Raw genomic sequence first — 27,663 nt, 5'->3', positions numbered from 1 at the left:
AGCTTGTTCATGAGGAAGCAGCAAATACAGAAAACTCAAGAAAGAGGAAAACCCAGGAAACAAAAACCAGCTACAAAGACACAAAGCATTTGTAAGCCCTGGGATTCTGCCATGAATGACACCATCACCAGGGCAGTGAGGACACACCTCACAGGAATTTCCTGCACTGGTTTGTTTCATAAAGCCATACTTTTCATGCCCCCTGCAGGACAGACACCTCTGCACTTTGAGAAGCCCCCACCTTCTGCAGAATATCTCCTCTACACTATCTTTTGGATACAAGCCTAAGCTCAGAGCAGGACTAAAAAGACAACCATTCTTAAGGCATTAGACATGTTCACACTGGAATTTGTGTGTTTCTCCAGATGACTGGATTCCTACAAAGAATTGTTGCAGGAAGCATTCATTTCCATCAATCATTATTCAGATACCTTGATAGGAGGAAAGTATCTCTATCCTTGGAGATACATTCAAAACTTCATTTACAAGGCTCTGAAGAACCTTATTGAAAAGTGAGGTCAGCCCTGCTCTGAACCTAAAATTTTGTCTGATTCTGTGAATTACATTTGATTTACTCCAACCCCAAGATTTGCTGTCTTTAATCTTAATGGTTGCAATCTGTTCTAATGGTGGTTCACTGAAATTACTGTAATTCATTTGATTATTGTAATTCATATCTAAAAATAAAATCATATTTCCTCGAAATTGGTTAATTGATACAAAGTGAAACAGCCTATCCAATTATCTAAAGAGGTAGCAAGAAAGATATCTCTTAATTTTCCACTTTCTAAAGAGACCGTACTCTGTGTGTGTATATTTATGTATTTCTATGTATGTATATGCTCCAGTAAGGTGCTACATAAAACCTGTTATAGGACTGGTTCTTTAAAAAATTATCTGAGAGACTATGCCTTTGACTTCATTGTGATTTCTCATCATAATTACCTTCCAGGCAAAAACTATACTGTCAAGCATTAGCAGAAGACTCATGAAGGCAGCAAGGAAGTAACTTAAGAATCAAAAAGTCACTTCTGAGAGAAGACAACAGCCATTGCAGGTTGAGAAGTGAAGCCTGAACTGAAAGTAACAGCTGGAAAAATAAAGAGCTATAATAATACTAAAATAATAAATAAACCAGCTTTTGAAGATTCTTTGTGGTAACTTGGCACTGTGAATTATTAATAACCAAAGCTTTCAAGCTCTGCTAAATTAACTTACATAAGATTGCTCTTCTCATTTAAAAATATTCTGTTTAACAAATTCTTAGGCTAGAGGATAAGAAAATTATTAGATTAGAATATGTCTATCACTGATATAATAGGGGACACTGTCAAATTATTATGTAATGAAATATATGCTTGTTTGGGTAACACACAACTCTTTACTCTTATCACTGCTTCTGAAAATCCTTACTCATTCAATGCCTTATTCATCCAGCTGGCCAGCTTAACTACAGACAACTGACTGTACTAAAAGAAAGAAGTGGCAAGTGATCATGTGGGAAAAAAATATTAGAAAAGGAAAGGTGGGGAGCAAGGGATTTGTGCAAGGGTACATTTGCAAAGTTGGCAAGAACATCAGAAGTTGAAATTACAGGTTTCTTGTGGGAAAATGCAGTAAATGGGGATTCTGGAGGCTCCTGCCAGAGCAAAAGGATTAAAAGGTAGCAGCTCAACAGCACATGCAGGCAGCTGGTGACCAATGTGACAGCAGGACAGTGTGAGGAGAGTTTGATTCTGCACAGGCTGCCTGGCTCTGCACAGTCCTGGCAGGTGGTAGAGGGGTAAGAAGGCTGAATCACTGGGACAGAACCAAGGAATATGAAATGTCTTCAGGATTCATTTTGGGAAAAGATTAATTAATATCTACCAGAACTAAGATTCATATATCATTTCTGTTATGACTGCCTAGGGACTACTTTTATGCCCTTAAAGCATCATGCAGTTTTTACACGCTTCATATTGGCAGAAACTATCATTTTTAGAGGCATATAAGGCTCATTTCCTTTGAGGTGACTGCTCTGTGGTAAAGCTCTAAATGTGGTACAACCAGCTCTGAAATAGAAAGACATTAAAATATTATTAGTGTTTGGTCTTTCTCCCCACTCCTGTAAGAATTCTGCTGATGTAGAGAAATTAAAATCAGTAGGAGACCTGAGAACAGGACATAAGGGCTGCAGAATCATATTCTCCCTAAGCTGGCACAAAAATTAACCTTTGGGAAATTGAGTGGACAGTTGCTAAAAAGATACAACTACCCTAGAGCACATAATTTTTATGGCATTAACCTTTTCTTCATAGAGCAATGCCAATATCTAACATGCTGCATACTGCTTCTACAGTGACTAGACAGCATCCAAATTGGATTTAAGCAAATTATTTAGTTTATTAGGCATCCTAATGTCCAGTATTTAATTCCATTAGGAACAATTAAACTTTCAGCTAGCAAAAACAAAAAAAGAAAAGTAATCCTACAGAAATGAGAACAATATCAGATTTGTCCCAGCTGACCTTGGCATTAATTACACAGCCAAAGTCAAGAGTAAGTTTAGAGAAATCCAGGTATGATGTATTATGTACAACTTTAAACAATGCATATCATCCACACAGGTTTTAATCACACACTCTCCAATCTATATCACAACTTACAATAATATTGCAACTAGCAACTCCAGAAACAAGGATGATGTAAATGGGGATGCAGAGCAGATTTTGTCATATAATCTTCCCCAAAAATAGAAAAAATATTGGATGGAGAAATTTTCATTGATGTTGATACACAGCAATTTAATTCTGAACCAGTAACTGAATCTCACTAGTTTATACAATGACTTGATACTTCTACACAATCTTTTCATTTCAGTTTTAAAGAAAAATATCACCAGTGTGGATGTTTTAAAGAACTATAGAGTAATAAAGTTTATAAACTCATTGGGGTAGTTGTGCTACTCAAGTTCTTAGAAAAGACTTCCACTGTTTAAAAATATCCCTAAGCATACTAAAAATATCTCCCAGAGAAAGGAAAGTTCAACTACATGTTCATGTCCTGTAGGTAGGTACACAACTCACTCTGCCCTCCCTTCTAGGAGAGCCAGTAGGAAAGGTAAACCACAGTGCATTCACTGGGTACCAGGAATTTTTTCTCCCCGCATTTCTTATGGTCAGGGCTGAAAAAGTCGTTGCATTACAGAGAAGAGCAAAAATCCTGGGAACTTCTTCAGGCTTCGAGACAATTACAGAAAAAAATCATCCATCAATTAGTTTTCATCCGAGTATAGCTGACTTGGATCTTACTGTCCTTGACACCTTCTCTTGCCTTTTTGTGCTTTGACCTGTAAGTAAAACAGGCACTATAAAAAGCAGGGGAAACAGTACCTGCCTCTTGTTCTAGGCTACCACAATCAGTCAGTGCCAGCAGGGAAGGACGAACAAAGATGGGAGGTGGCTCTTTCTGCATTGCCTGGGGTGACCAACACAACTCTCACACACGGGACATTTAGGTGCATCTGCTTCTCTATTATACGAGTCTCAAACAACCTGCTAAGGTGCAAATGCTTACTAGGGTATTACTGTTACTTACAAGAGCTACGCTCAGAAATTGATTGGGAAGACTGCAAATAAAGAACATTTATTGAATTACTGTGCTTTATCCCTTTCAAAGCAGAAGAAGCTTTCCAATGCCTGCCTTGTCAGTAGAAGACATTAAAAGGTTTCATTACCACAGTTAGTGCTTTTCATTAGCATCAGCTTGTTCTCTCTCAGTTGCATTGCTCTCGGTGAATGATTAATGTTGAAATGCTCTTCTCTTTGAATGTTTATCATCCTTTTAGATATGGTTGGAAGTTTAATTTTTCAGGGCATTGTCAAATAAAATGTGTTGCTGTTCTTGGAAGTTAAATACTACACAGATAACCAGAGTCTCCCCTGTTTCTAACAGCAGGCTATTCCCTTCTAGTAATGATGGAACAGATCTGTATTTTGGCACATATATTTTTCATTGCAAAGCATTACTAAAATGAATAACAGAAATTAGCAACTGAAAAGAATTGTGAAGGAATTACTTCCAGGAAACGTTAATTTCAATCCAAAAGTCCCTTAAAGGAACAACACAGTAAATGTAGGCTAATCAATGTGTGGCAATGAGTTTCACAAAGATCAGAATCTGGGTTGCTAAACTTTGCTATGTTCACAAAAGAAAAGAAGAGTCTATTGGAATGGGAAATTCTCATGCAGTTTCCCTCCATGCTCTTTGACAGACAACTTATACATCAAATTCGACAAGATTTTAAAAGGACCAGTGATTTTTTTTTTCTTGGAATAAGGTTAGAGGACAGTCAGTCACAAGAGCTGTTTTGTAAGATGATCTCTATAACATCCTGGACAAAGATGTAATGTAATGACAAAAGACTGCCTAAGCAATTCACTTCCTAGTTCAAACTCATGCATTTCCCTAAGCAACTTCTTTGTGCCAGATGCCCTAAGAAATATGCAGGACAGTCAAAAGTATATTTTCCCTGAGTCAAAACGAGCCGAAGTGCAACTTTTAATTGAAGGAACAATTCTAAACCAAAGACACTCAAAGCCACTGAAAGCTATGGAGTAGGGTTTTCAGCTATAGTTTCTTTCTTTATTTATTTCCTATTAAATCTCTGTATAACTTCAATTTCATCCAAAACTGTATATATTTGATCCTGTCCTGCTATTTTGCATTTATCTATGATATTTAAAGCACTAAACTGTTTTTAAATGGTTTTCTTTTTTACAACATACTTAATAAAACAGCTGAATATATTTCTAAATTACTGGGGGTTTTTTATTACTATTATGGTAGAACTGCTATCATAATCTTTATACTTTCTGTAATTCCTTTCAGGACCCACATTTTTCGTTCAAATGGCTATGCAAAGCTTTAAGACCCAAATCATGGGACAAGATCAACAATATGTAACAGTATTATTAGAAATTATTAGAAATAAATCTGCATAACACTTCAGATTTGTCTTTCCCTGTTCATGTGCTGTTTCATGCCACATTGAAGAAAAAGAAAAATTTTACTCTAAATACTTACCTAAAGGGGATTAAAAGCCTTGGAATGTATAAATAAATAAATACACAAATAAATGAGTACCCAAAAAATACTTAGTAGCAGCATCAATCATACTTTATTCATCTAAGAGCATACTCCAGTACACAAATCTAGTGCTTCACTTCAGTGCAATATCTTCAAGGTCCATTAAAAAAAAAAAAATTCTAGATTGAAAGGAAAAATATATCTTTAGAGTTATAAATTCAAATATAGATCATTTGAGAAGTTGATACTTTGAAGGCTGGCTATTTTGATGGGTGATGTGAAATACTTACTGTTGGCTTTCCAGTATCACCACAAATTCACACAACTAGTTTTGGCCCCCCATGCTAGAGGGCTTACTGGCCAGTTTTTAAGACTGTTGAAAAGTTACTTATACTGGAAACAGAGGAAAAAAAAAAAAAAAAAAAAAAGGAGGAGAAGAAAATGGTAGGATGAGAAAAATTGCACAAGAGAGAGATTATAAATTATGTCCTTCATAGGCAGAAAATAAATCCTTAGAATCCAAAGGGTAAAGGAGAAACTAAGATTGACCTCCTGCTGTTGAATCAGCTCTAAATATTCTGAGTCATCTTGATTCTCTGCTATAAAAAAGCTCCCAATTCAGTGGAGAGTAAACTCTGCAGAGTGTATATCCAAGGCAGAGAGAAATGTCAGTCAGAGTCTCCTGAGAAGCATGAAAATAAGATATTGCTGTATTGCTACAAAATATATCCCCCCCTAAAAAACCCTAAAAAGGACGAAGCCTAGCAGTGTAGTTAGCACAGTTCATAGCTCTCTGCTAAGAATTCAGAAGTTCCTTGCACATTAACATAATTTTCACAAAAATTTAGATATGTGGTTGATGACATATCTGAAGTACACAGAAGTCAATATTCTCACAGGTACATATATTAAAGCACCTGCCCACCGCCAGAGTTAGTAACAGTCTAATTCCTTCGTTCAGAAAAGGTAAGTTTAGGAATTTCTAACAGTTAATAACAGGTGAAAGAATTATACCTACTCTAGAGATTCCAGTGAGTATATTTATAGGCACAAGTGGAAAACAAAGTGAAAGCCAGAAAAAAACATGTAATATCTAGACTGTTTAAATTACTAAATGACAGCAATATACCTAATTATTCTAGTGTGAGAATTCCTAAGCCTAAAACCGCAAAAGTGTGAAAGATGAGCAAAAGCTTGCACCTGGTGATACTAAGAAGTTCCAAGACTGCTAGGGTAGTTAAGGCTGAGTCCAGCAGGCAGTCAGACTGCCTTGTCCCAGGTATTTCCCTTAGAGAGAGAGAGCTAAGGTTGCCTCACAGCTGCTACCTGGACATCTGTTTTCAGCATACATGTTAAAAAAAATACTTCACTTATCAAAAAATGAGTTAAAACATCTCAGAGAAAACAGAAATAAACCAGGTTTTGCACAACAACATACAAGGTATGGAAAACTCAGGTTAAAGGAAAATTGAACAATACTTTTGGACAATAATTGGCCTTTGGAATCTAAATATATGGTCTGTCATAACAGCTTCATGAGCTGATACTGCTGGAGAAACTAACTTCTGATATTGCATGGCTTTCAGGAGATAAATCTCAAAATCTAATGCTTACATTAACTTTTGTAATATAAAAGGTACTAGCTAGAAAACAATAAACAAATGCAACAAGGTACCACTACAATTCAATGATACAGAACACGAGTACAGACTGCATAAACGATGCCGTGAACCAGCAGAAGCCCTTAACAGCAACAGAACATAACAGATGTTTGTGCAGCTCAGGTTCTGTACAGCTCAAATGTGCAGATTCAGGTTTGAGCTTGCAAAGTGTTACAGAACCTACAGATTTTTTTCCTCCAGCTTGGATAAGCAGACATAAACTTCTAATTCTATCCACTAGGATCAACAGATTAAATGAGGTTAATTTCTTTGAATTGGACTAATGAAAGAATCTGAAACAAAAGACAGAATTCCCAGGTGCACCTTTTCTATCATTTGTGAATTGAACAGGGCAGAAATTTTTGGAAATGTTGTGAGTAGTAGTTTACACGACTATTCAGTAGAGAAAAGCTGACACAGAAAGGTATAAAGCTTAGTATCACAACAAGAATGAAGCACAGAGACCCCGGTTTTCTTATCACTGAAAGTTTTCATATATCTGCTTAGATAATTTCTCTCACAAGGTCAGAAATTAATTAGGAAAAAATTTCACTAAATATTTTTAAAAAGGGCAAGAGAACAGAAACTAGATCTACCTGTCACAACATCATTGCTGAGGTAGAGTTGAGCCTATGCTTGTGAGCAAGCTCTAAGAAGTGCAGAAAACCTAGTTCTGCCTTGTTGCAAGAGAGAAGCTCTCTTAGTATTCCCCTAACGTAGATCACTCTGATCTCCACCTTTTCTTTTACTCCTAACCTGCAGGCTACTCATGAAAAAGTAATATTTTTCTGAGGAGAGTGAAATAGAACTTGACTAACATGTATGTAACTAGTCCCTGCTGTAAATTCCAGCAAGCACATTCTCATCTCCTTCCTGGGCTGAAGTACTTACCGACCATCATACAGCTTTTACTGTGCTGCCCCACACTGTGCTGGCCCTGCTCAGCTCCCAGCTGCGAGTGCCAGGCCAAGCCCTGGCTGAGGGCTAAGCCCCTCTTCACCCACTGCTGGAGAGCTCAGGAGAAAGCGCTGCCAGGACATCAGTGGCACAGAGAGCAACAGCATCTCAGACACACTTCCTGAGAAATAAGGTAGGACTTGTCTACAGTCTTGTGTCATATCCTGTACCCATTTACACCTGCTCAAATACTCTGATAGTCAAGCCAACAAAGGCTGGCAGACTTTCAGAAAAGGAGATTTATACTGTGGTCCATGCAAAACAGATACTTGAAATACAGGCTGGCAAAGCTGCACATTAGTGGCCACTTAGTTACTACTGTACCTCTGCAAATAAACAGTTTCTCTGACAGACAGCCCAGTCCTATAAACTGCAGACACATCACATCACTCCAAGCAATCATCACCCAATGAGTTACCACTGCTGCCACTCGCACCTCGTGGCTGCTCTTCCCGGTTAATGGTAGGGAGGACACGTAATGAGACTTTAAAAGGAAGGCTGAGAAAACTCACAGACCTTTTAATCACCCAAGTACCTAAACGCAGATGCACAAATTCTGCATACTTGTCCTATCCAGTTGCTCTAAAAAAAGAATTACAGCTGATACAACATTTGGATCACCTTTTGATCCTGGAGAGCAACGATAATAACAAGTGATTGTAGAACGCAATCAGCTACAACATATTTGTTGTTTCCCACCTGTGTAACTTACCAAATGTGGGTGTAGAATTCTTATTCAGATTTTCCAAATTGTGCCAGAAATGGAACAAGGCTAACTGATTCCCCCCAACATTCAGGAAGAGAAATCATGTTTCCTAATCCCCATCTACAGGTCTAATTGCTCTGTACCCTCTCCCTAATGAATTTCATTCCAAACTTACGTAATAGCATCATGACATCCTCAGAGGTTTGGAACCCCTGATGCCATTAGATTTGATGATACAGAGGCCATGAGTCTTGCTGCTGTCTCAGTGTGACATAGCACAAGCAAGAAAAGCCAGTGGATCTGCAGTGATTTGTGTCACAATGGATCACAAACATCACTTGAAAACAGTGAACATAAATTGCCAAGATACAAAACTTGCCGAAATTATGTGACAGAAATAATGCCAGACAATGAAGCAATTTTCTGTTCACATGGAAATAACTTCCAAAATGTGCTGACAAAAAAACCCAAACACCTTAATTCAAAAGGCAAAGAAGGTTCCATGACTCCATTGAGGATAAGAATTTCTTCAGGAAAGGTCACTTAAGTCTTAATGTTTACACCATAAAAAACTTCTGCTTGACATGCTGCTATATTCTCCCACAATTTATGACATCCCCCACTCTCCATTTATCAGATAACTCTAAATGTATCACAGAAGAATCTATGCATCCCACAGGAACCAAAGCACTGCTTTCCCAGTACCAGTAGGAGGTAAGGAGATAGGCACCAAGATGCAGAGTCTAGGAATTAGATTCACTGGGAAATCCTAAAACTCCTCAAGTGTTACTTCTGAAGTCCAATACTAAGAACCACTGAAATCCCCAGAACAACTGATTGCCTGAAATCCAGGAATAACAATGCCTAATTGCCTCTGCAGTAAGGCCCAAGTGGGCATTCAGTACAGTGCATGAGTCTGTGGCTGAGCAGAAAATTGAATGCAAATGCCCCACTCTCACTCAGACTATGAAATGTTCATCTGAAGAGGTTCCACTTTGATCTGCAGTCCACAGAATCCAATGATACCAGTGTGCACATGCAAGGCAGGAAAGACTGCGCTGAAAATACAGCTTAATCTTTTCCCTCAGGCTCCCTCATACCAAGTCAGCTGGCAGCCTGAGAAGAGCCATCAGGATTTTTCATTATAATTAGCATGCACTAAAAGATAAGCAAAATGGTGCTTGAAATTTTTGTGTGAAGCAAATGTTTTGGATGTAGAAATGGCTTAAGAAAAACAGGAACAAAACCTCTGCCAATATAAATAAGCACACCTATCCTAAACTGAGTTACTTGTGTAAAACCTGCCCTGTGGAGAGTTACATTCTCCTTCATAGCAATATTTGATTGGGTTCCACAAGATATGTAACTCTCAAATGTAAAGTGGCTAAAGAATGAAAAGAATTCTAGATTTATAGAGTACTATTATCAAGATTTAATCCTAAAATTATGGGTCCAGCCCAGAGGTACTTCACTTCCCTGTATTCTGGCACTTCAGAACCTCACAATTACTTAAAATTAAATTGCAGGCATAGGGACTCCCTTCATTCCCTCTCGCGAAAGAATAGCATAGGGACAGGAATTTTGTTGACAGCAGTCACAAGCGATTGCCAACTAACAGAGAGCAACCTGTAAACATAAACATAAATAATGCATTGATAGTTGCTGAGAGTACTTTATTGAAAAATACACACAAGAACTTTGCAGCATACCTGCTATATTTTCTTACCTCAACTAATACGGAGCATGGCAACATCATGTGGCTTCTCTGAGACTGACACCTGCTGCTTGAAATCATGTTCACCTGTGAAGGAAATACAGGATATTGTGTCCATCTGTGAGAAGATGGCCTTGTTTATAATAATGTGCTAATGGCAAACTAGAAAAGGCCTGCATAAAATGCAGGTTTATACCAAAATAACAAATGGTGAGAATTGCATCAGTGAAGAGGACTGTTCATGTTCACTTCTTTATTCCCGTATGAAAGATCTCCAAGTTAGTTTAGATTTTACTATTTTGTTACATAGATTACAGCCCTTTTTGTTCCAAATAGTAGTATCTACACAAAGATTTGTACTTAAAATTGTACTAATTATATCCCTGCAAAAGTCAACCAAAAAATCCTTTATCTCTTTTTGGCAGAGCTTTTCTAATTCTGTAGACTTCAAAGAAACTTAAGCATGTTATAAACAAGAGGACTTTGCTGAAGAAGCATTAGTTGAAAGCTTAAACGTTTTCAAAATTTAAATTTGAATCTATCAGGCTTCTACAGAAGCATGGGAACTCAAGACTAAAACGAAGTACCAAGCTGTGAAGTTGTGTCTTGCAATAGTTCAGTGGAACTTCAGTTCTTAAGGATCCACAGAATATTTATTCTCAACACTGTACCTACAAAAACTTTCCTATTCCCTTGCATGAAAATTAAGATCTGTTGTTAAAATTAAAACAAAAAAAAGCAATAACTGCCGAAAAGAAAAACCTGCACTACTAATCTCTGCTATAGGAAAAAACAGAGCAGAAAACAAAGTACTGTGGATGTAATGATACTAGGAAACAGCCCATGACTGATACAGTAAATTGACTAAAATCTCTAGAGAAGTTAGAATCTTCAAGAATTAGAAAACTTCTAAATGCTGGGTAGTCCCTCTAAATTGCTCTCTTCTTCCTTAAAAACACCCCACATAACCAATATAACCACTATTTCTCTGATTATTTAATTTTTAAAACTCTACTTTAAAAGCTTCCCTCTAGGCTCTTCCTAAAAGATACTGAAATAGTCCATTAGCTGTCTTCTGTTTTTGCCAGCTGTTCCCCTCACTGTTATTCATTTATGTCTCACCATTCACCCATTTTTTATGCTCTCTCCTTCTGGTTTCCCTGTGTTCTCCCTCCAGTTTCTCTTTACCCTTTCCCTCATTCAGTTTCTTGCACGTAGCACATCTTTCAACATCTTGCATCTCCTTCTCTCTGCCTTCCAGGGCCTCTCATTTTTTATTCCCTTTCTTTCTCTGATATTTTAGTAAACTGCAGCTGACTCTTTCTCCCTCTCGTGCCCTGCCTGTGCATGTGCATATTTCACACAGGGCCTGGGGCTCAGCAGTCCAGGAGTCAGCACACTAAAGAGAAGAGAAAGCAGATGCTTCCAAGCAATATCAGAAAAACAAACTCTGCTCTGTGTGTACAGCCTGGCTCCCAGCAATGCACTGATCATCTCTGATGCTCTGCTCCCCTCGTGAAGGTGACTGAGGGACCCTAATACTGTGCCTCCCTCCCCTCACGAGAGAGTCAGTAGCAATGTGAAGCAGAGCGATTGCTCAATTCTGTGAGACTTACACATGTACCAGCTGGGTCTCCCTTGGAGCTGGGAGAATTTTAGCTGTGACCCTGTCACTCTGGGCATTTTTAGCCCTGTCTTTGGTGCTCTAAAACACAGCAGCAGTTATCTGCATTCAGTTTGTGTTTATCCAAAGCAATGAACAAAAAAGTGCTTCATAAGCAAGCAAATATGGCATATGTTCTTGGAATTTCTCTCAGGAGGCTGAACTTATTTGTCATGCAAATAGAAAATGGTGCTCTACTGTTGATCAATTTACTTTTATGAATCCAGGGCCAAACTCTGCTGTTCATATTCCTTTCAAATCTCTCTCAGGAAAGAGTCCCAGGGACTCCTTGACACTCCATTATACAGTTACATAATATAGCCATTAATATTGCATATGGAGATGTGCATGCACAGCTACTGCACGTTGGGACTATAGACTCAGTCCATTAAAGAGACACCAACATAGCACTTATTTATTATTTATTGAGTGCTAACAATACATTGAAGAAAAGGAAACAAGCTGTGAGCATTAAGGACCAATATGTGGCTGCTTTTCAGCTGTTACCTCAAGAATAAAAAGGGCCTAAGATTCCTCTTCTCCAGAATAGCATCAAAGGAGCAACATGCTCTTGATAATGTTGTGTAAGTACTGCAGATGTGTGTTGGCCAGTGTCAAAAGCTCTCAGTGCACTCAAATGGAGATGAACTCTAGAGCCTGAGATGTATCCCAGAGTTTTTTTTCCATAGCATGGAGATAAGCACTGGTCAGAGCCTGGAATACTCTTTACACACACAATACATGAAATTGCCTTTCCAGAGGTTGCTGCTATGAGTTTGGAGAAAGATGAGTGAGCCTGAATGAGACATCAAGAAGCCATCTGTGAGAGCACGGCTGAAATGCTACAAGCATCCCTATAAATATCTCTTGGTAAAGAACTAGTTCTGTTTTAATGATATAAAGTCTTTTTATGTAACTAGTTACTAGGCAGCCTATGAAACAGTTTCTCTGGCAGTACCCCACTGTATGCATTAGGCAGCCTGTCTCCCTTGAGCTGCTGTTCTGGGGGCATGCCTAACAACAACCTACAGGATCCCGTTCCAGACAAGCCTACCCTGCCACATACCATCACCAATCTGTCTCACTGCCAGACTAGGGTGTCATCTTCACAGCTGTGCTGGTTTGGGAAGAGACAGCAAGCACACACCTCCAGGAGGAGCTCTGGACAAGAGCATTTGGCTGAGCGGCAGCAGCTCTGAACGACGGCAGCATGAGAGCCAAAGGCGAACTTCACACTTGGCGGCTGTAGGCTGAATATCCTCACTTAGCACAGTCGATGCTAACCTGCTCTCAGATCCCATTTGGATCAAAACTCACTCCATTTATACCTCCCCTCAACATGAGACAATTGCATTCGTGTTTCCAGGGCAGGGTTTTCATAGAACCATAGAATCATTAAGGTTGGAAGAGACCTTTAAGAACATTAAGTCCAACCATCAGCCCAGCACTACGACTGTAACCCCTAAACCACCAACTCTCAGCTCCTGTAAAAGGGGTAGGAATTGGGCACCACGACCATGGCCATAACAGCAGAATGTTTTTACAAAAAAGTAGTCACTGCTCTGCATAGGGCCTAGAAATGTATTCTATGGGCAATTTCTAGGCATATCTACTGACTCATGTACTTCAGATGCACAAGTAGACCTCCTCTCAAGATGTGACATCAGCAGTGAACTCTGGGAAACTTTAAACAACTTTCAATGTAAAAAGAGGCCTAGATTTTAATCACTTCCAATTTACTCAGAAGCAGAAGAGGAAGTACTTGTGCTCATAGCTTGAATATGACTTCGAGGGATTTATTTAATACTGCATTTCTGTCACAGCCAGAAAAATTAACTCAAATATCCTTAGTTCTGAAATGGAGCTCCTGATTCTCACTATTTTGCTACTTCTATTATCCACAGTTGTCATCTGTATGTCTGTCTTCTGGCATTTTTGGTGAAAGGCAGTGCATTATACAAGTTCCAAGCAGATCTAAGATGCTACTGCATCATTACTAGCTGTCTGTTTCATTACAGGTTTCCCTGTAACTTAGGATTTATCTAGAAATACAAATGGCATATTCTGTTTCACTTGTCACTGTCCATTTATGGGTGAAGTTCACCTATACCAAGGAAAAATTACTTACCAATAAATCAGGAGATGAAAGATATGCTCTAAACTTAAAAAAAGAAAATCTACAAATTCAAATAAAGCTCACTAGAACTATCAGTAGCACTTATGCGCCCCAGTGCAGTAAAAATGTAGTGGCTTGTGAGAAGGTAAACAGAGAATGTGTCTGGGGAACATGAAATTAGTCAAGGAAAAAGGAAATAAGGTCACTGTGCTGTGAAGAAAATCTTCACGGTAAGAAACCATTTTTATGTGCCAAATCTGTACAGTCTTCATAGAGGTAATGGAGGATAGAGAAGATTATGACATTTTAATGAAGAGAGAGGAAGAAAAACAAAGAATGATGATACTTTCCTCTGAGTAACTGACATTTCTATCTCCCATTTGTATCATATCTATGTATTTATCATCAATATCTATTTGTAAGGAGGGCGAATGCGCTGCATGAATATAAAGCAGAAGAGCTTAGAGTATGTGGGCTAAAGAGTATTTATACAAACTTTGATCAATTTTCTAAGGTGAACCAGCTGAGTAATTCCTGGAAGGTCCAGATTTCCTGCCCAGGTTAATAACCAACACATTGAAACACACAAATTGTTCTGGGCATGACAGGAGCTGCCTGGGGAAGACTTTGGGACAGTCCAAAATTCCCACCGAGATAGTTCCTGTACTAATTAGTCAAACAGCTGTGAAGGTGGCAAAGAATTCATTCAACCACTTTGTCTCATGTTAGTCCATTGTTTAAATTGTCCATGATTTTGTCTCTGCAGGTGGCCGGAGTGAGAGTTGCTGCAGCACCCAGTAGCGGTAGATTGGTGAGCACAAAGGCACAGCCCTGATACCCAGCTACACAAGAACTGTAGTTGCTGTGCAAAGTTGAGGAGTTTCAGACTTACTACTTACATTTCATGGCTCTCATTCCTGCTGAATGTCATTGGGGTGAGGAAAAAATGTAAAGTTAATTTTTATAGCAATTGATACTCTACTTATGAAAACTGCTGTAAGTGAAGATCTTCCTTTTGATTTTTATCTGTGTTCCAGCTACCTCTCAGTTCCAGGTATATGCACAGAGACAGGTGCTTTTTCAAACACTACTCAGGCTTTCACAGATAAAAAAGTGTCCATTCTTATATCAGAAAGAATACTTACATGATCTAAAGCTGACAAAAATCATCAGAGAAAAATAGTGCAATAACCTAAACCATATTCATGGTGGAAATACTGAAATGTATATTCAGAACAATCTTTGGAGGAACAGAGTTCATCAAGTTATTCCATATATTCACACTATTATTCCTCTTTCTCCAAGAGGATTTATCGTACATTTTAAGGTTGGCGCTGCAGTAACTAAAAGTCTCTTTTCTCTGACATACATATTAGTTTTGATTCCAGGGTGTAAGGACAGAGGACAGACAGAGCAGTGGGAAGCTAACTCTGTGAACAGCAAAGGCATTCTTTGAATAACTGACAGAACAGAGATGAGTCTGGTATGTAATGTAACCTGAATATCAAACCAAACTACAGAATATCAAAGAACTTGTCTGTAGATAGGGCTGATAAAACAGAGAATTTCGTACACGAATGTCTATACCTTTTTCGTGTAAAATGCTAGGGAGTTTGTTCTCAGCCAAATATGTGATGTTTCCAAATTGCTTTTCTCTTACAAAAAAATACTGTAAAATGGAAACATAGGAATGATTATCCTTTCAGGCTTTAGATCTGCCAGAGAAATACATGAGGGGCATTTCTCTCCAACACAAGAGAGAGCTTATCTCTATATACATAACAGGAAAAAGGAACAGAAGAAACACAGCACACACTGATGGTAAAGATGCTGGGGGAGAGCTACTATTTAAGATAACTTGGATGCAGATCATACAGATAAAGACAGCATTTAGCGTATTTTCAAAAGCAAAGTGTGAAACCAATGACATATAAAACCTGCAGGAATAGGTTGCTATAAACTGAGAGACACATGAGAGAAGAACAGTTGCAAATCACTCTGATTAGAGCAGGGAACGGCACACTTGGCTGCTTTTGCTACCTGAAAATTCATGAGTGCCACTAACTGGTGAACTTTAGTAATGAACTCAGATGCTCTTTCCCTCTGAAGCCCAGGGCATTTACTCTCTTTACCACTTCCTTGAAATAACCTTCCACCTCACAAGTGTATTAATCCACAGGCAACAAGGTCCCTGTAACATCTGCCAGGCTGTCAGTGATTGCCAACAGACAGCAACATCTGTGTCAAGAGTAAATGAAATATGGGGGAAAACGTCACCAGCAGACTGGAAGCAGCGCAATATATGCCAACACAGTATTTTCCCCAGTGACTTCCATGTGTGTCACACAAATGTTTTGTTTCTTCATTCCTTGCTGACCTTCTGATGGGTGTATCATTTGTGATGATATTGAGAGCTAAATTGTGCTCTCCTGTCTTGAAATTAAATAAAATTAGTTTTTAAAAAACTGTAAAACAGTTAGAACAGCATAGAGTGACAATCTTATTACCATGAAAGATGAAAGCTAAGAATTAGAGAAACTATATCCCTCTCTTTCTTAGATTACTCATTATCTGAGGATTAACATTAGAAGGACCTGGAAGCCTGTCAAACACCAAATCAAAAGCTCCCACAGGAGTTCAGACAGTAAAAAGTGTTATCAGCAAGAAGAGGATTCTTGGGATTACGTTTGTAGCAACAGGATTAAGTTTTGCCCAACAAGCTGCAGTATCAGAAACAGCAAGGTCATTTTTCTGCTAAGAAGATGAGGGAAGAATGCACTTGTTTTGCAAGCAGAAAAATTAATGTGGGATTAACCAATGAAAGAGTTCCATAAAATTACTCCAGTTGTGAAATCAAGGCGAATCTTAATCCTATAGTTTTGTACTTTAAAAGGAGCCCACTGGAGTGAAAGAGCAAAATTCTGGTGCTGACGTAAAATTCTATCTACCATGGATGTGACAGCAACTCTCTACCATAATAACAGGAAGCCCTTGCCACTCAGAAGGCATCTACACAGACACCCTCCCACACAGGCAGCTGACTGTGGGAATCTCTGCAGAAATTCACTAGAATAGTTAGTGCAGTGTAACTGTCTGGAATAATATAGATCTTGGAATGGTTTTTTGTCTTCATTTTGCTCTCTGATTTAGAATCAAAATATTCAAATATGTGGAAAGTTATGTCTTAGTCTGCAGCTTGCTCTCCAGTCAGGAGAGGATTTACAAGGCAAGGCCAAATCAGCTGCAGTTCTCTGTGTACTACCAATGGCCAGGGAGGTATGAATGACACCAGCCATGAAATGGGGTAGCAATATTGCACTTGTTTTTAACCCAATGGAACCAAGTCTTCAATCCTAAAAGCTCTGAACAAATAATTCACAAATAAAACATGCAAATTTAAAGGGATTTGTTTAAATTACACACTGGTGACACTAGAATTACTGCTGCCAAGAGTTCCTCACAGGCATGGCTGGAGTGCTGTGGAGGCGGTGAGTGAGTCAAGCTTGATTGATGTATCCATGGTTGTACCTACATAGGATAAGCATCTTTTGTCCCACAGTTCATTGCCTCACTCAATGCTCAGTTGAGTGTTTAGAGTCACTGAAGTACTTTCTGGCCAGACACACTTTCTCTGTTCTTTCCAGTTTGGGTATTCCTTATCTCAACTCTGGGAGTGATCAGTCACAGCCACAGTCCAGTAGTGGATGTGGAGCTGGCCCACTGTGAGTAATGGGCATTGACCTGTCATCATCTGGAATCAGCTATCAGACAGCTGCTGATAAAAATTATCTAGTTGATTAATGTACTTTTTCTGTGTCTTATTAACAGTATTATTAGAACAAAACTATAGCAGAGTGAGGCCACACTGTGGTTTCCTTAAATTTATTCAGTATTGACATTTCTGTTCTGATTTTTAAAATACTTTTAATTGCCAAATATTTAAATTTTGAGTAATGTTGATTAGTTATGAGTAGACATAAACATTGCACAATATTTTTTTTTGCAAGGATCAATTCCACCTTGTATTAATTAAAAGTTAGCTCACATGTCAGCCTGTGAAATTTACTATTTCTAAATATTTTTTGCAGAAATAGTTAATTGCACTAGTGTTCACCAGAAGTGCAAAGAATAAGCATAGAGTATATCACATATATATAAAAACTAATTTGTATTTAAGAATAGCTGCATTTCAAGTTGTCTTGAACAGCCAATCTGCAGAATTTCTGATGGTTTTTGTGGAGCTGGGCTGAATACACTGTAATGGTTTTCTTCCCAGCCTTTAGCTGCTGCTTTTCTTTCGACTGTATCCTAAAATACATTAAGTACTTTCCTCATGTGACTATCTAAGCAAATTCTGTATTGCCAAAAAGATGTGATACAACTACAGATGGGAGCAGGTATCATTCTCCTTTTTCAGGATCAAAGTGGTGCACAATGTCAGCAGTAGGAGAGTCTCTATGACACTGCTGCATAATAATTTATCAATTATTTCCCATTTAGAAAAATTTGATGGAGGCTGGCATGTATAAATCTCTATATGTTCTTCAGATTCCACTTTTTTCTTCTATTTCCTTCAGGCCAAATAGACTTAGACTCAGCTAATCTAAGACTAAAACCTGGCATTATTTCTGCTGAAATAAAATTCACTGACAGTTCTCAGCTTCTGCATAAGACCTAATTTGTGCATATTAATGTGTAAAAAAAGTCACAATTAAACTTCAAAGAACTCAGTCATGATAATCATCTTTATACTTTGTTAAAACTTCCTCCTAATCTCTGTTCACTAAAAAAAAAAAAAAAAAAGAAAACCGCCAAGTCACAGTAAATAATTTACGCAAAAAAAAGAAAGAAAAGAAAGAATGCAATTTTTTTTCATCAAGGAGGTTTAAGTATAGACCTGTAAGTGAAGGTATATGAGTTGGTGAGCTTTGTTCTGGGCCTGCCTGAATACCAAAACACTGCCTGCACTGGCCACCACATATGCTGAATCATTCAGATCCCTCAAATAAATTTACAGATTTCAAACTAAAAGTGAAAGAGGGCCTCTTTGTAGTCTTTACATCTTTTGCTGACAAATTATGTACTTTATGGGCAACTGGAATACGTCACTAAGGGTGAGTGGGAACTGCAGGATTTTCTATCTACTATCTAAAAGCATTTTCACAGGAGTATATAGCCATACTATAACTTTAGGCCAAGTAAACAGAAAATATAACCTCAATATGTGTTTGTGCTTTGGATCTAAGCATGAAAGACTCATTGTCTAAATATGTCATTGCAGCCAGTGATTCAAAAGTAGAATACTTCCATCTGGCAACAGATGATCAAGATGGATCTTATTTGCAGGAGAGTCTTCTGCTAGAAGAACTAGTCTTCACAATCTGCATAATCAGATAAGCAGGGTCTTTCTAGTATTATTGCCATGAGAAATCGCACCAGAACTTTATCTCACAAGTTCAATCAACTTTGTATACACCTACACCCCTGCTAAATTAAACATCCTTCTATGTATCACAGCCACTTCTGCATTTCACTGCTAATTTTCTCATTGATAACATGTATTTTATATATGTAACAGCTGTACAGTTTTCCTAACATGTTAGTCGGTGCTATCTATCATTCAATATGCTGTGACGAGCTTAGCAGCAGCTGCCCTTATTGACCGAGGGATGCTTGCAGCTTCCTACTAGCATTTGCCAAGGATTTGCAAAGCCATCACCTCAGACTGAACCTACTGCATTGTTTCACACGTTTTCAGTCACTCATTCACAAGAGACAGTGTCTGTGGGAGCGACAGATGGCTGCTAACCAAGTTGGTCTATCCTATTTCCTCCCTCACCATACCAGGTATGTGGTACCTGTCACTGACTTTCTTCTCTAAAGGTTTGTGGAAGAATATTCCAAAGCTCAACACACCCAAGTAAATTCAGTATTTACTCCTTGCAAAAATCCAACAGATTCTGTTTCATGGTAACTAGGGGGAAAAAAAAAAAGGTTACTTTCACTAAATTACTTGTTCTTTGGGAGTCATTCACTCAGCTCCAAAGAAAAGGGCTTAAACATCAGTTCTACTGGAAAGTTATGAGTCATCAGATAAGAGAAATCAGCTCTCCCATTTTTATGTGATATGGTAAACAAGAAAAGCACTGCAGAATTAATTCAGTGCTTGCTTTGGTCACAGAATCTGAAGTGGCTGTTGCCATGGGTACATAGAATCAAGTATTTAAAGGGGCCTTGAGGACATGAAGGAGGAGAAATGACAACACATCATGGAAGATTCAAGAACTGTAGATGGCTGAAGAAAATGATTATCTGAAACACAGAGACACAGAAAAGAAAAGTAGCCATTCATGTGATGAATACAAGGTAAGAAGAAAGACACCTAATTGTACTATCAAGATGGAGAAATAAAAAGCAGGCACACCAAGAGGGAAAGAAGAGCAGCTGGGTCCATAAGAAGAGAAAGGGGCAAGGAAAATAAGCAGGATCATGAGGACAATGACATTATACAGAAAATCATAACAGAGATGAGAAATGGACAAAAATAAGGGATAAAGCATCATGGCATCCCGCAGTGGTAGGGAGGAGAAGAGAGATCCAGCAGGCAGGAATTGTGCAGCAAGATTGATTTATTTAATTATTTTACAAACTCTTTTATAGACTTTTTTCTTCATAGTCTAATTGGTCAAAGGATCAGCCACCCCTTGGGGTGACTGGCTAAAATCCTAAAACATCCATTGTCAAAATATTTTTCTACCGTACTATAAACAAAGCTTTGTGAGGTCGCAGGTGTTCATAGTTTATAGAACTCTACTAATATCTTTCGTGAGAGAGAAAAATATCTCACCGGGCTGGAAAGAAGCAAGAAAAATTCTTGCTAGCAGCATATTTGTATCCACAATAAAGAAATAGCAGATAGAGGATAAGATGAGAAGCAGATTTACAACACAAAACCCAGGTATGTAGGAATGAACGAGGATTTTCACTGAAGAGTCTATGAGCAAGTCATCAAAGCTGATCTGGAGAAAAGCAAAGATGGTGTGGCAGGAGCAAGAATACTTGTCCTGAGCTACAAAAAGTTCTCATGGGAGAACAGAAGCATTCATTAATTCTACTTCATGCTGGTAAGTGTCACTGCTAAATTTCATCAAGAACAGGATCAAAGAGCTGTCAGCTGGGAAACACTGACTTCTCTGGTCTTTAATGGAATTTTTCCAAACCCAGGAGAAGGAACATACATGAAATACAGGATTAAATAAACTTCAAGGTGACTCAATGCCTAATCTTAGAAGGAAGGGTTTAGATTGCTTGGCCACTCAATAGAGGACTTTTTTTCTGATGAGATATGTTAAGGAAGGGATTGTAAGCAGACACAAAAGATGATATTAAGTAGTGTCATCAAGTGAGTCAGTGACACAGCTGCTAAAATCTGACTTTTAAGATAAAGTAGCTAAAAAAACCCCAACAGTAAGCAACACCTGAAAAGTATTTGCATTAAGGTAAAGAACCTCTAGAGGGAAAGCTTGTTGAAATAGCAGTTGTGATGAAGATACCAGCATCAAAAAGAACTTGCTAGGCTAAAAAGGGATGTAAATCTAAATAAAGTGAAATGACATTTCTCAATTAAAGATGTAATAGATTCTAAAGAAATAAGAAGGGCTACTGTGGATGAAGCAGAATCCAAGTGGGCCAAATCAGTGTGTAAAAGCAGTTTACTGAGTAATGGCAAAATCATGCGATCACCACAACTGCCTGTTGGGTCTTTACCATAAGATCAGAAAATGTCCATGTAAGTGGTCTTGCCTCAAGGCACTTACTAGAAAATACAAGGCTTGTAAGCAGCTAACAAAGAGTACTGTGACAATGGCAGTACTTGAAAATGTGCAATGACATAATTTCATTTGAATGAACCGCTGAAAGCTTTAGCATGCTCTGGAAGAACAACTGCGTGGGCAAAGAGGGATGCAGCCTAAAATGACTTCTATGCAATTAAGCATACAGCTCAAAATTTCACACACACTGGGTTGGAAACTGACCTTTTAAAAAGTTTTTGACTACGGATATAGCCACGATCCATCTTCAGTTTAGCTACAGCTGTGAGTTATATTTCTACTAGGCTTCTAGCTAACTGCCCTAAACAAAATGAATAAATGCTAAACGCCGCACAGTAAAAAAGAGTGTAAATGCACCCCACTGTCACAGACAGTCACAAATTTTTTCTGGTCTTGTCTTAACTAGCATTAATATAGTGTCTGTTCCTGAGGTCCAGATGCTATTGCAGTTAAAACAGTACAAGAAATAGATGGAAAGACAAATTAACATCTTGCTGCACATCTTTAAAAAGAATGTATTATGAATAGACATTTATCAAGGTAGACAGCACTAGTAATAATAGAACAGGCAGTTACTACCACACTGAAATCTGACAGTGACGTTTGAAGGACAACTCGAATTGTGATATTTGAAAGATTCTGGAAGAGGACTTAATGGCTCCTGATAAGGGCATTTTTTTTATTTCTTTTTGTCATTCTTAGAAAGAAAGGACTAACAACCTTGCTTTTACTGTTGAAATGAATTGGACTCTTGGCCTTAATATGCAGAAAGACAGACCTCAAGATATTGCTACTTTCTGAACAAGTTTTTGGCTTTACTTTGGGGATATCACTTTTTTTGTGCGTAATTTCAAATACTTGGTGATGCGATTACTTGAGATGTAATTCATACTTTTTAAAAACGGTCTTTGGAATTGTTTACATTGGTGTCCATCCAGACTTACTAGTTAGTGAAGTGCTAGCTTCAGCTGTCTTGAAAACCTGTTTCTTACTTATAGAGAATTTTAAAACAGATTTTCAAGTTGCTCAAAATGAGATTTCAAGTGACAATGGATTGGTCTCCTGGCCTTTCAAACAGGTACATCAGAAAAATTTTGCAGAGTATACAGCAGTTAGGAATGGGCATGATGGATTAAAAAAGACTGGGAATAAATACTGCTGACACCCCACGTCCACCAGGTGAGCCTGTCTCTGGGTAGTCTTACACTGGCTAATTTCTCACCAGTCTCACCAGTCAATCTCTACCAAGATGTCTCTCCATTTCAGTCTGAATAATTGCTTTCTTCAAACTATCCAAAGATACACAAATACGTAATTGATGATCTCCAAGAACAATGAGTTTTTCTAAGTATTTCTAATGTACATAAACCTCAGAGCAGATAGGTAGTAGAAAGCTAGTAGGAAGCTGAAGGTCATAATTCCTGTAAGGAGATCCCTTTGTGTTTGGATTTTATGAATGGTACACCAAGAGTGACACATATTAGGAAATATCTCTAGTAGAAGAAAAATTACATTGTCATTATTGATAATAAAATACATTGCCAAGGTTGTCTCCTTTCCAACATATTAGACCGTGTATCCTGGGGGAGGGGCTGGGCAAGAGGAAGTTGAAAACAGCCATGCTTTCCAAGTAGGCATTACTACAGGGAATGACACTTGGTTTAGAACCCCATATTCCTGTATTTCACACATACTTAGCACCCCTCCGTTTCATTATTGAAAGTCTTTTTCCAGGAAACTAAGGCATATGGCTTGAGAAAGATTTCACACAGAAGATCAAGATCTTTTAGCAATAGCTACCTAAATGTAAATTTGAAAAAGAAGCTAGTACCTGCATCCTTTGTACTTCTATCCATTGCTGTTCTCTATACCTGTATCTCTTGATGTTCCCAGTGCCTTTTGTTTCCTTCTGTGTCTGAACCATGACAAAGGTGCATCTGTTTCTCAGAGGTCTCAGCTCTGGGCATACAAACTGCTTTGCTCTTCCATCACATAGGCCAAAGGCCATGTACTAATTTTCCATTGAGAATTCAGTTGTCATTGGGATGATGTGCTTTAGTTATGTCACTTTATTGACTGTTATTTTAGGTAGGAAAAAATATTTCCGTAAGCACTTTAAGCTCTTCCTTTTCAGACTGTCTTATTAGATCCCATTCTGGGTGTCTAGCTTGGAGTGAGGGACTATGTTAGGCAGAAGGGCATTATAGCCATCTAGCAATACATCAATATAAATCAGGGACTTCAGCAGAAATGCTTTGGTCACTGGGGCATTTACTGGATTTGCGGTTTCCTTTTCTATTTTCAGAGAAAAAGGCTTTGTGAAAGGGAATTTTTGGTGGCTGGAGAATCTGGAGAATGAAATATGCTTTACCATTTTTCTCTGATAAATATTACTGAACACCTATTTTGTATTCTACATTTTTATAAAACTAATATTTTGAACCAAATCCTAATACTTCAGAGGTTTATCCAGCTGCCTTCAGTGGAACATTTTGTATAAAGGAAGCAAGTATTGTGTGGATCAACATCTGCAACATTTCCTTCAATTTTAGCTGTCAATAGAAATTTAGAAACATTGGAAGCACTACGTAAGAAAGACCAAAGACCTACCTAGCTTTATATCTTTTCTGAAAAGCCACTGCTGCTCCAGAAAACATTTAGCTCCAATAACGTATTGTTTAGTAGAAGGATGAACTTCTTCCTATTCTGAGTAGCTGATCATTTTATGCCCCAAGGGTTAAACATTCTTAGTGCTGCAGTGCATTCAAATGTATGTAAAGTTCAGTACAAAAAAGCATGTATAGAACTGAACAGCTCTACTACAGAAAATCCAACTACTATCAAAATCCAAAAATCATTTGTGAGTTTGCAACTGTATATTAGAAGAAAAACCTACTTGAAGAAAATATGCAAATATAGATTAAAAAAAATCCAATATATTTCCTTCCAGTACACTTTATTCCCTGCTCACAAAGCCCTTGACATCAGCAAAAACATTACTGTTTACATCCTGCAAGCTTTGCACAGATTCATCCTGTTAGATGAACACCCTTAGAAATCAGACTCCATTTTTCCAGGGAATTTGTATCCAGTTTTGCTACAGCTGTGTGATGCTTTGGCTCCTTATTTACATACCAATCCATCACTCACTGCATACAAAAAGCATTTTGTACGCCGCACAAATACACATGTACCAGATTTCAGAAAAGGTAAAGTCTGTTGTATGTCCTACACTAAAGATTCTGAAGACACAGCAAGGCTGCATATCAACCTCTGCTCTGCAGAGCAATCTTTAGCTATAATTAGTCTTCCTAAATAATAATCAGCATTTCATCTATGTGAGTTCTTGTAATATATTCAATTCCCCAATGCATTAAAAAACATTTCACTGCATATTTCAATCTCTCGTTCATTTCTTCCTGAGGATAGATAATTTTAGGTAATTAAAAATATTAAAAATTATTGCCATCCTTAGCAACATCAGTTACTCGTTATGCCTGTTAAATCAACATTAATAGAACCAGGTACAAAGTAACAAGAGTCTTTAGGAAGTATCCATATGCATTAGGCCTTTATGTAAACAAACTACCTTACATGCTTTTAACGAAATTAAATGCTTCTGTTGAAGGAAAATAAGGTGCCCAAAGTATTTTAAAAAGGCAATGAAAGGAAAAGGCAGGGCATGGCAGAGCACTGGACTGAGCAGAGCCAGGATGATGGGCAGCATGGCGAGAGGCTGCTCTCGGTGGCTGTCTGCCCGCACGCAGCTGCTGCCAAGAGTAAGAGGAATAATGGGATAAACACAGAAAGCTCTAATAGCATGTGATTGCTTCTACATTACATGAACTTACTGAGAAAATAAAAAAAAAAAAGCCAAATATTTGAGGCTTTTTTTTGACTGAGCGAATTTGATGCATAGTCACTACTGAATGCACTGTGTTGATGCAATGGAAAATCCCAACAGGAATTGCTGGGGCCAACTGAAACAGGATTATGCACACATGACTGACAGTCCCTCACAGCCAAGTAAGGAGCAATGCAAATCACTGTTGATTGAGTTTTATAAATCAATTATTCTCAAAAGACAACAGACTTCTACGTCCTGTAGCAAAATTCCTGTTTGACTGCCCAGACTCCAGGGCTAGGAGTGGCTGTGGGCCTTGGTGTCACTCTTCTTGTGTCCCAGGCCCTGCCACCACCGCCCACGCTCGTCCCCAGCAGCCGCAACCCGAGCCCATCGCGCTTCGGGCAGCCCTGTGCGGGCCCCCTTGCCTCACCCTCGCCATCAGTCCGCACTGCACACGGATCCCCCGAACAACAGTCGGGAAGCTGGATAAAAATACTAACGACATATTCTTGCACCACGAAAAGCCATGAAGAGGACAGGAGCAGAGGCCGCCAAGACAAGAGGCGCAGCGGAGCGGGCGGAGCGCGGTGTGGCCGCCGCAGAGCGAGCGCAGCGCTCGGCAGAGGGCTCCAGGCCCGCGCGGCAGCGCCCGCAGCCGGCACACGCTCCCGGGGAACAGCGCAGGGGCTGCCAGGCGCACCAAACAGAAACCTGTCTGCACATCAGGGCTAACCTATTTGTTGACTTGAAAGAATAAATAAGCTGCATGATTTATCTTCATACAACTGTGTGGAGATCAAACCTTATCCTAGCAGGGGGAAAAAAAAAAATCTATGGCGCTCCTGACTGAGGAGCTGCAGAGACTGAAATAAAATGGCTCATGTCCTTTTTGTTTCTGTGCGATATCCACCACACAGATAAAAGCAGACAGCAGAGTAGTAATCATGCTTGGGTTCATGTGCCCATGCACTCTGCATTAGTGACATATCGTAACGTGTTCTGTTTGAGTGAACACAGTGAAATACTTGTCCTCTCTCTTATTAAAGATGCTCTTGAAAAACATGCCTGGATGTCAGTCTCTGCTTCCATCTTCTCCTTTACTGAGTGCTTTCTAGGCTATAGAAAAACTGTGAAGGAGCTAAATGCAGACAAAAATGAGCCTTAGTACCAAAGAGCAGTACTATCTTTCCGGTTGTTGATAATACCACCTCAAAAACATTTGAAACAACTACTTAATTGAGCCTAACATGAAATACAGAAGCAATCTGACTGGCCTGATTTTGAGTGTATGCTGGGATTACTCCCTTCACTGCAGTACAGTTGCTTCTGAAGTGTGCCACTGCAAGTAGATCAGCTCTATTCTAAATTAAACACTCTTCAGAAGCATATCCAGCCTATACCCCACCCTTTATATTGTGCCTTGCAATATATGTTCTCTAGAGGGTAATAGAACAATTACTATTTCTTTTTTATTACAGTCGTTGTTAGATTTAAGAAAAAAAGAGCAAGGTTTCTTTGTGCTTAGTACTGCATGTTTATCCAGTTTGTGGTACATCCATTGATTAGTTTTGGGTCCTTAATTGTACAGTAGAGGCTAATTGTACAATAGAGGACAAATGTATATCCTTTCCCTCAGTTCCCCTTATACACTAACATTTCTACTCTCAGGGCACCAACAAGCAGGCTAATTGCAAGTGCATGAATATGAATATGGATTGACACCCATGAAACTGGGCAAAATTACAAAGGAGTGTGAAGTGTACACATACGTGGGCAACCTTCACATGCAGTATGCACAACTGAGATGCAGCAGTTACAGAGGCAGACATCACTTTATCTGAACCAAAAGCTGTCTGTAGCTGTAACTGTAAAGAAGACCCCAAGAACTCTGATGATATGTTGATCCCCCATGAGAAAATGTCATTGAATGTAGTGTATACTAACACATTTTGTACAGTTTTGTAGTATTTACTCTAGAACAGCAATGATATTCCTACTGAATTTCATATATTTTTGCTTTTCTTTAAAGCTTTATGCTATTTCTGTATGATATTGTCCACTTGAAAAATGAACATTATCGGCTTTATCCAAATTTAG

General features: G+C 38.6%; 1 protein-coding gene across 1 annotated transcript in view; it reads right to left on the bottom strand.

The window, feature by feature from the left end:
• The window catches only part of PLPPR5 (phospholipid phosphatase related 5), a 77,873-nt gene extending 51,790 nt beyond the window's left edge, over positions 1-26,083 (bottom strand). The window contains exons 1-2 of the mRNA XM_042030111.1: positions 25,997-26,083; positions 10,121-10,195 (exon numbers count right to left, since the gene is read on the bottom strand). Of these exons, the coding sequence (XP_041886045.1) occupies positions 10,121-10,195; positions 25,997-26,071 (150 nt within the window). The 5' untranslated portion in view covers positions 26,072-26,083. The remainder of the gene's footprint in view (positions 1-10,120; positions 10,196-25,996) is intronic.
• Positions 26,084-27,663: the final 1,580 nt, after the last annotated feature.

Source organism: Corvus kubaryi, unplaced genomic scaffold, assembly GCF_017639235.1.
Source record: "Corvus kubaryi isolate FWS band 111438036 unplaced genomic scaffold, C.kubaryi_AGA036_p1.0 37334, whole genome shotgun sequence".
In the NCBI taxonomy this organism is placed as follows: Eukaryota; Metazoa; Chordata; class Aves; order Passeriformes; family Corvidae; genus Corvus; species Corvus kubaryi.
The sequence above is the reverse complement of the archived record's forward strand: the minus strand, read 5'-3'. Positions and strand labels throughout refer to the sequence as shown.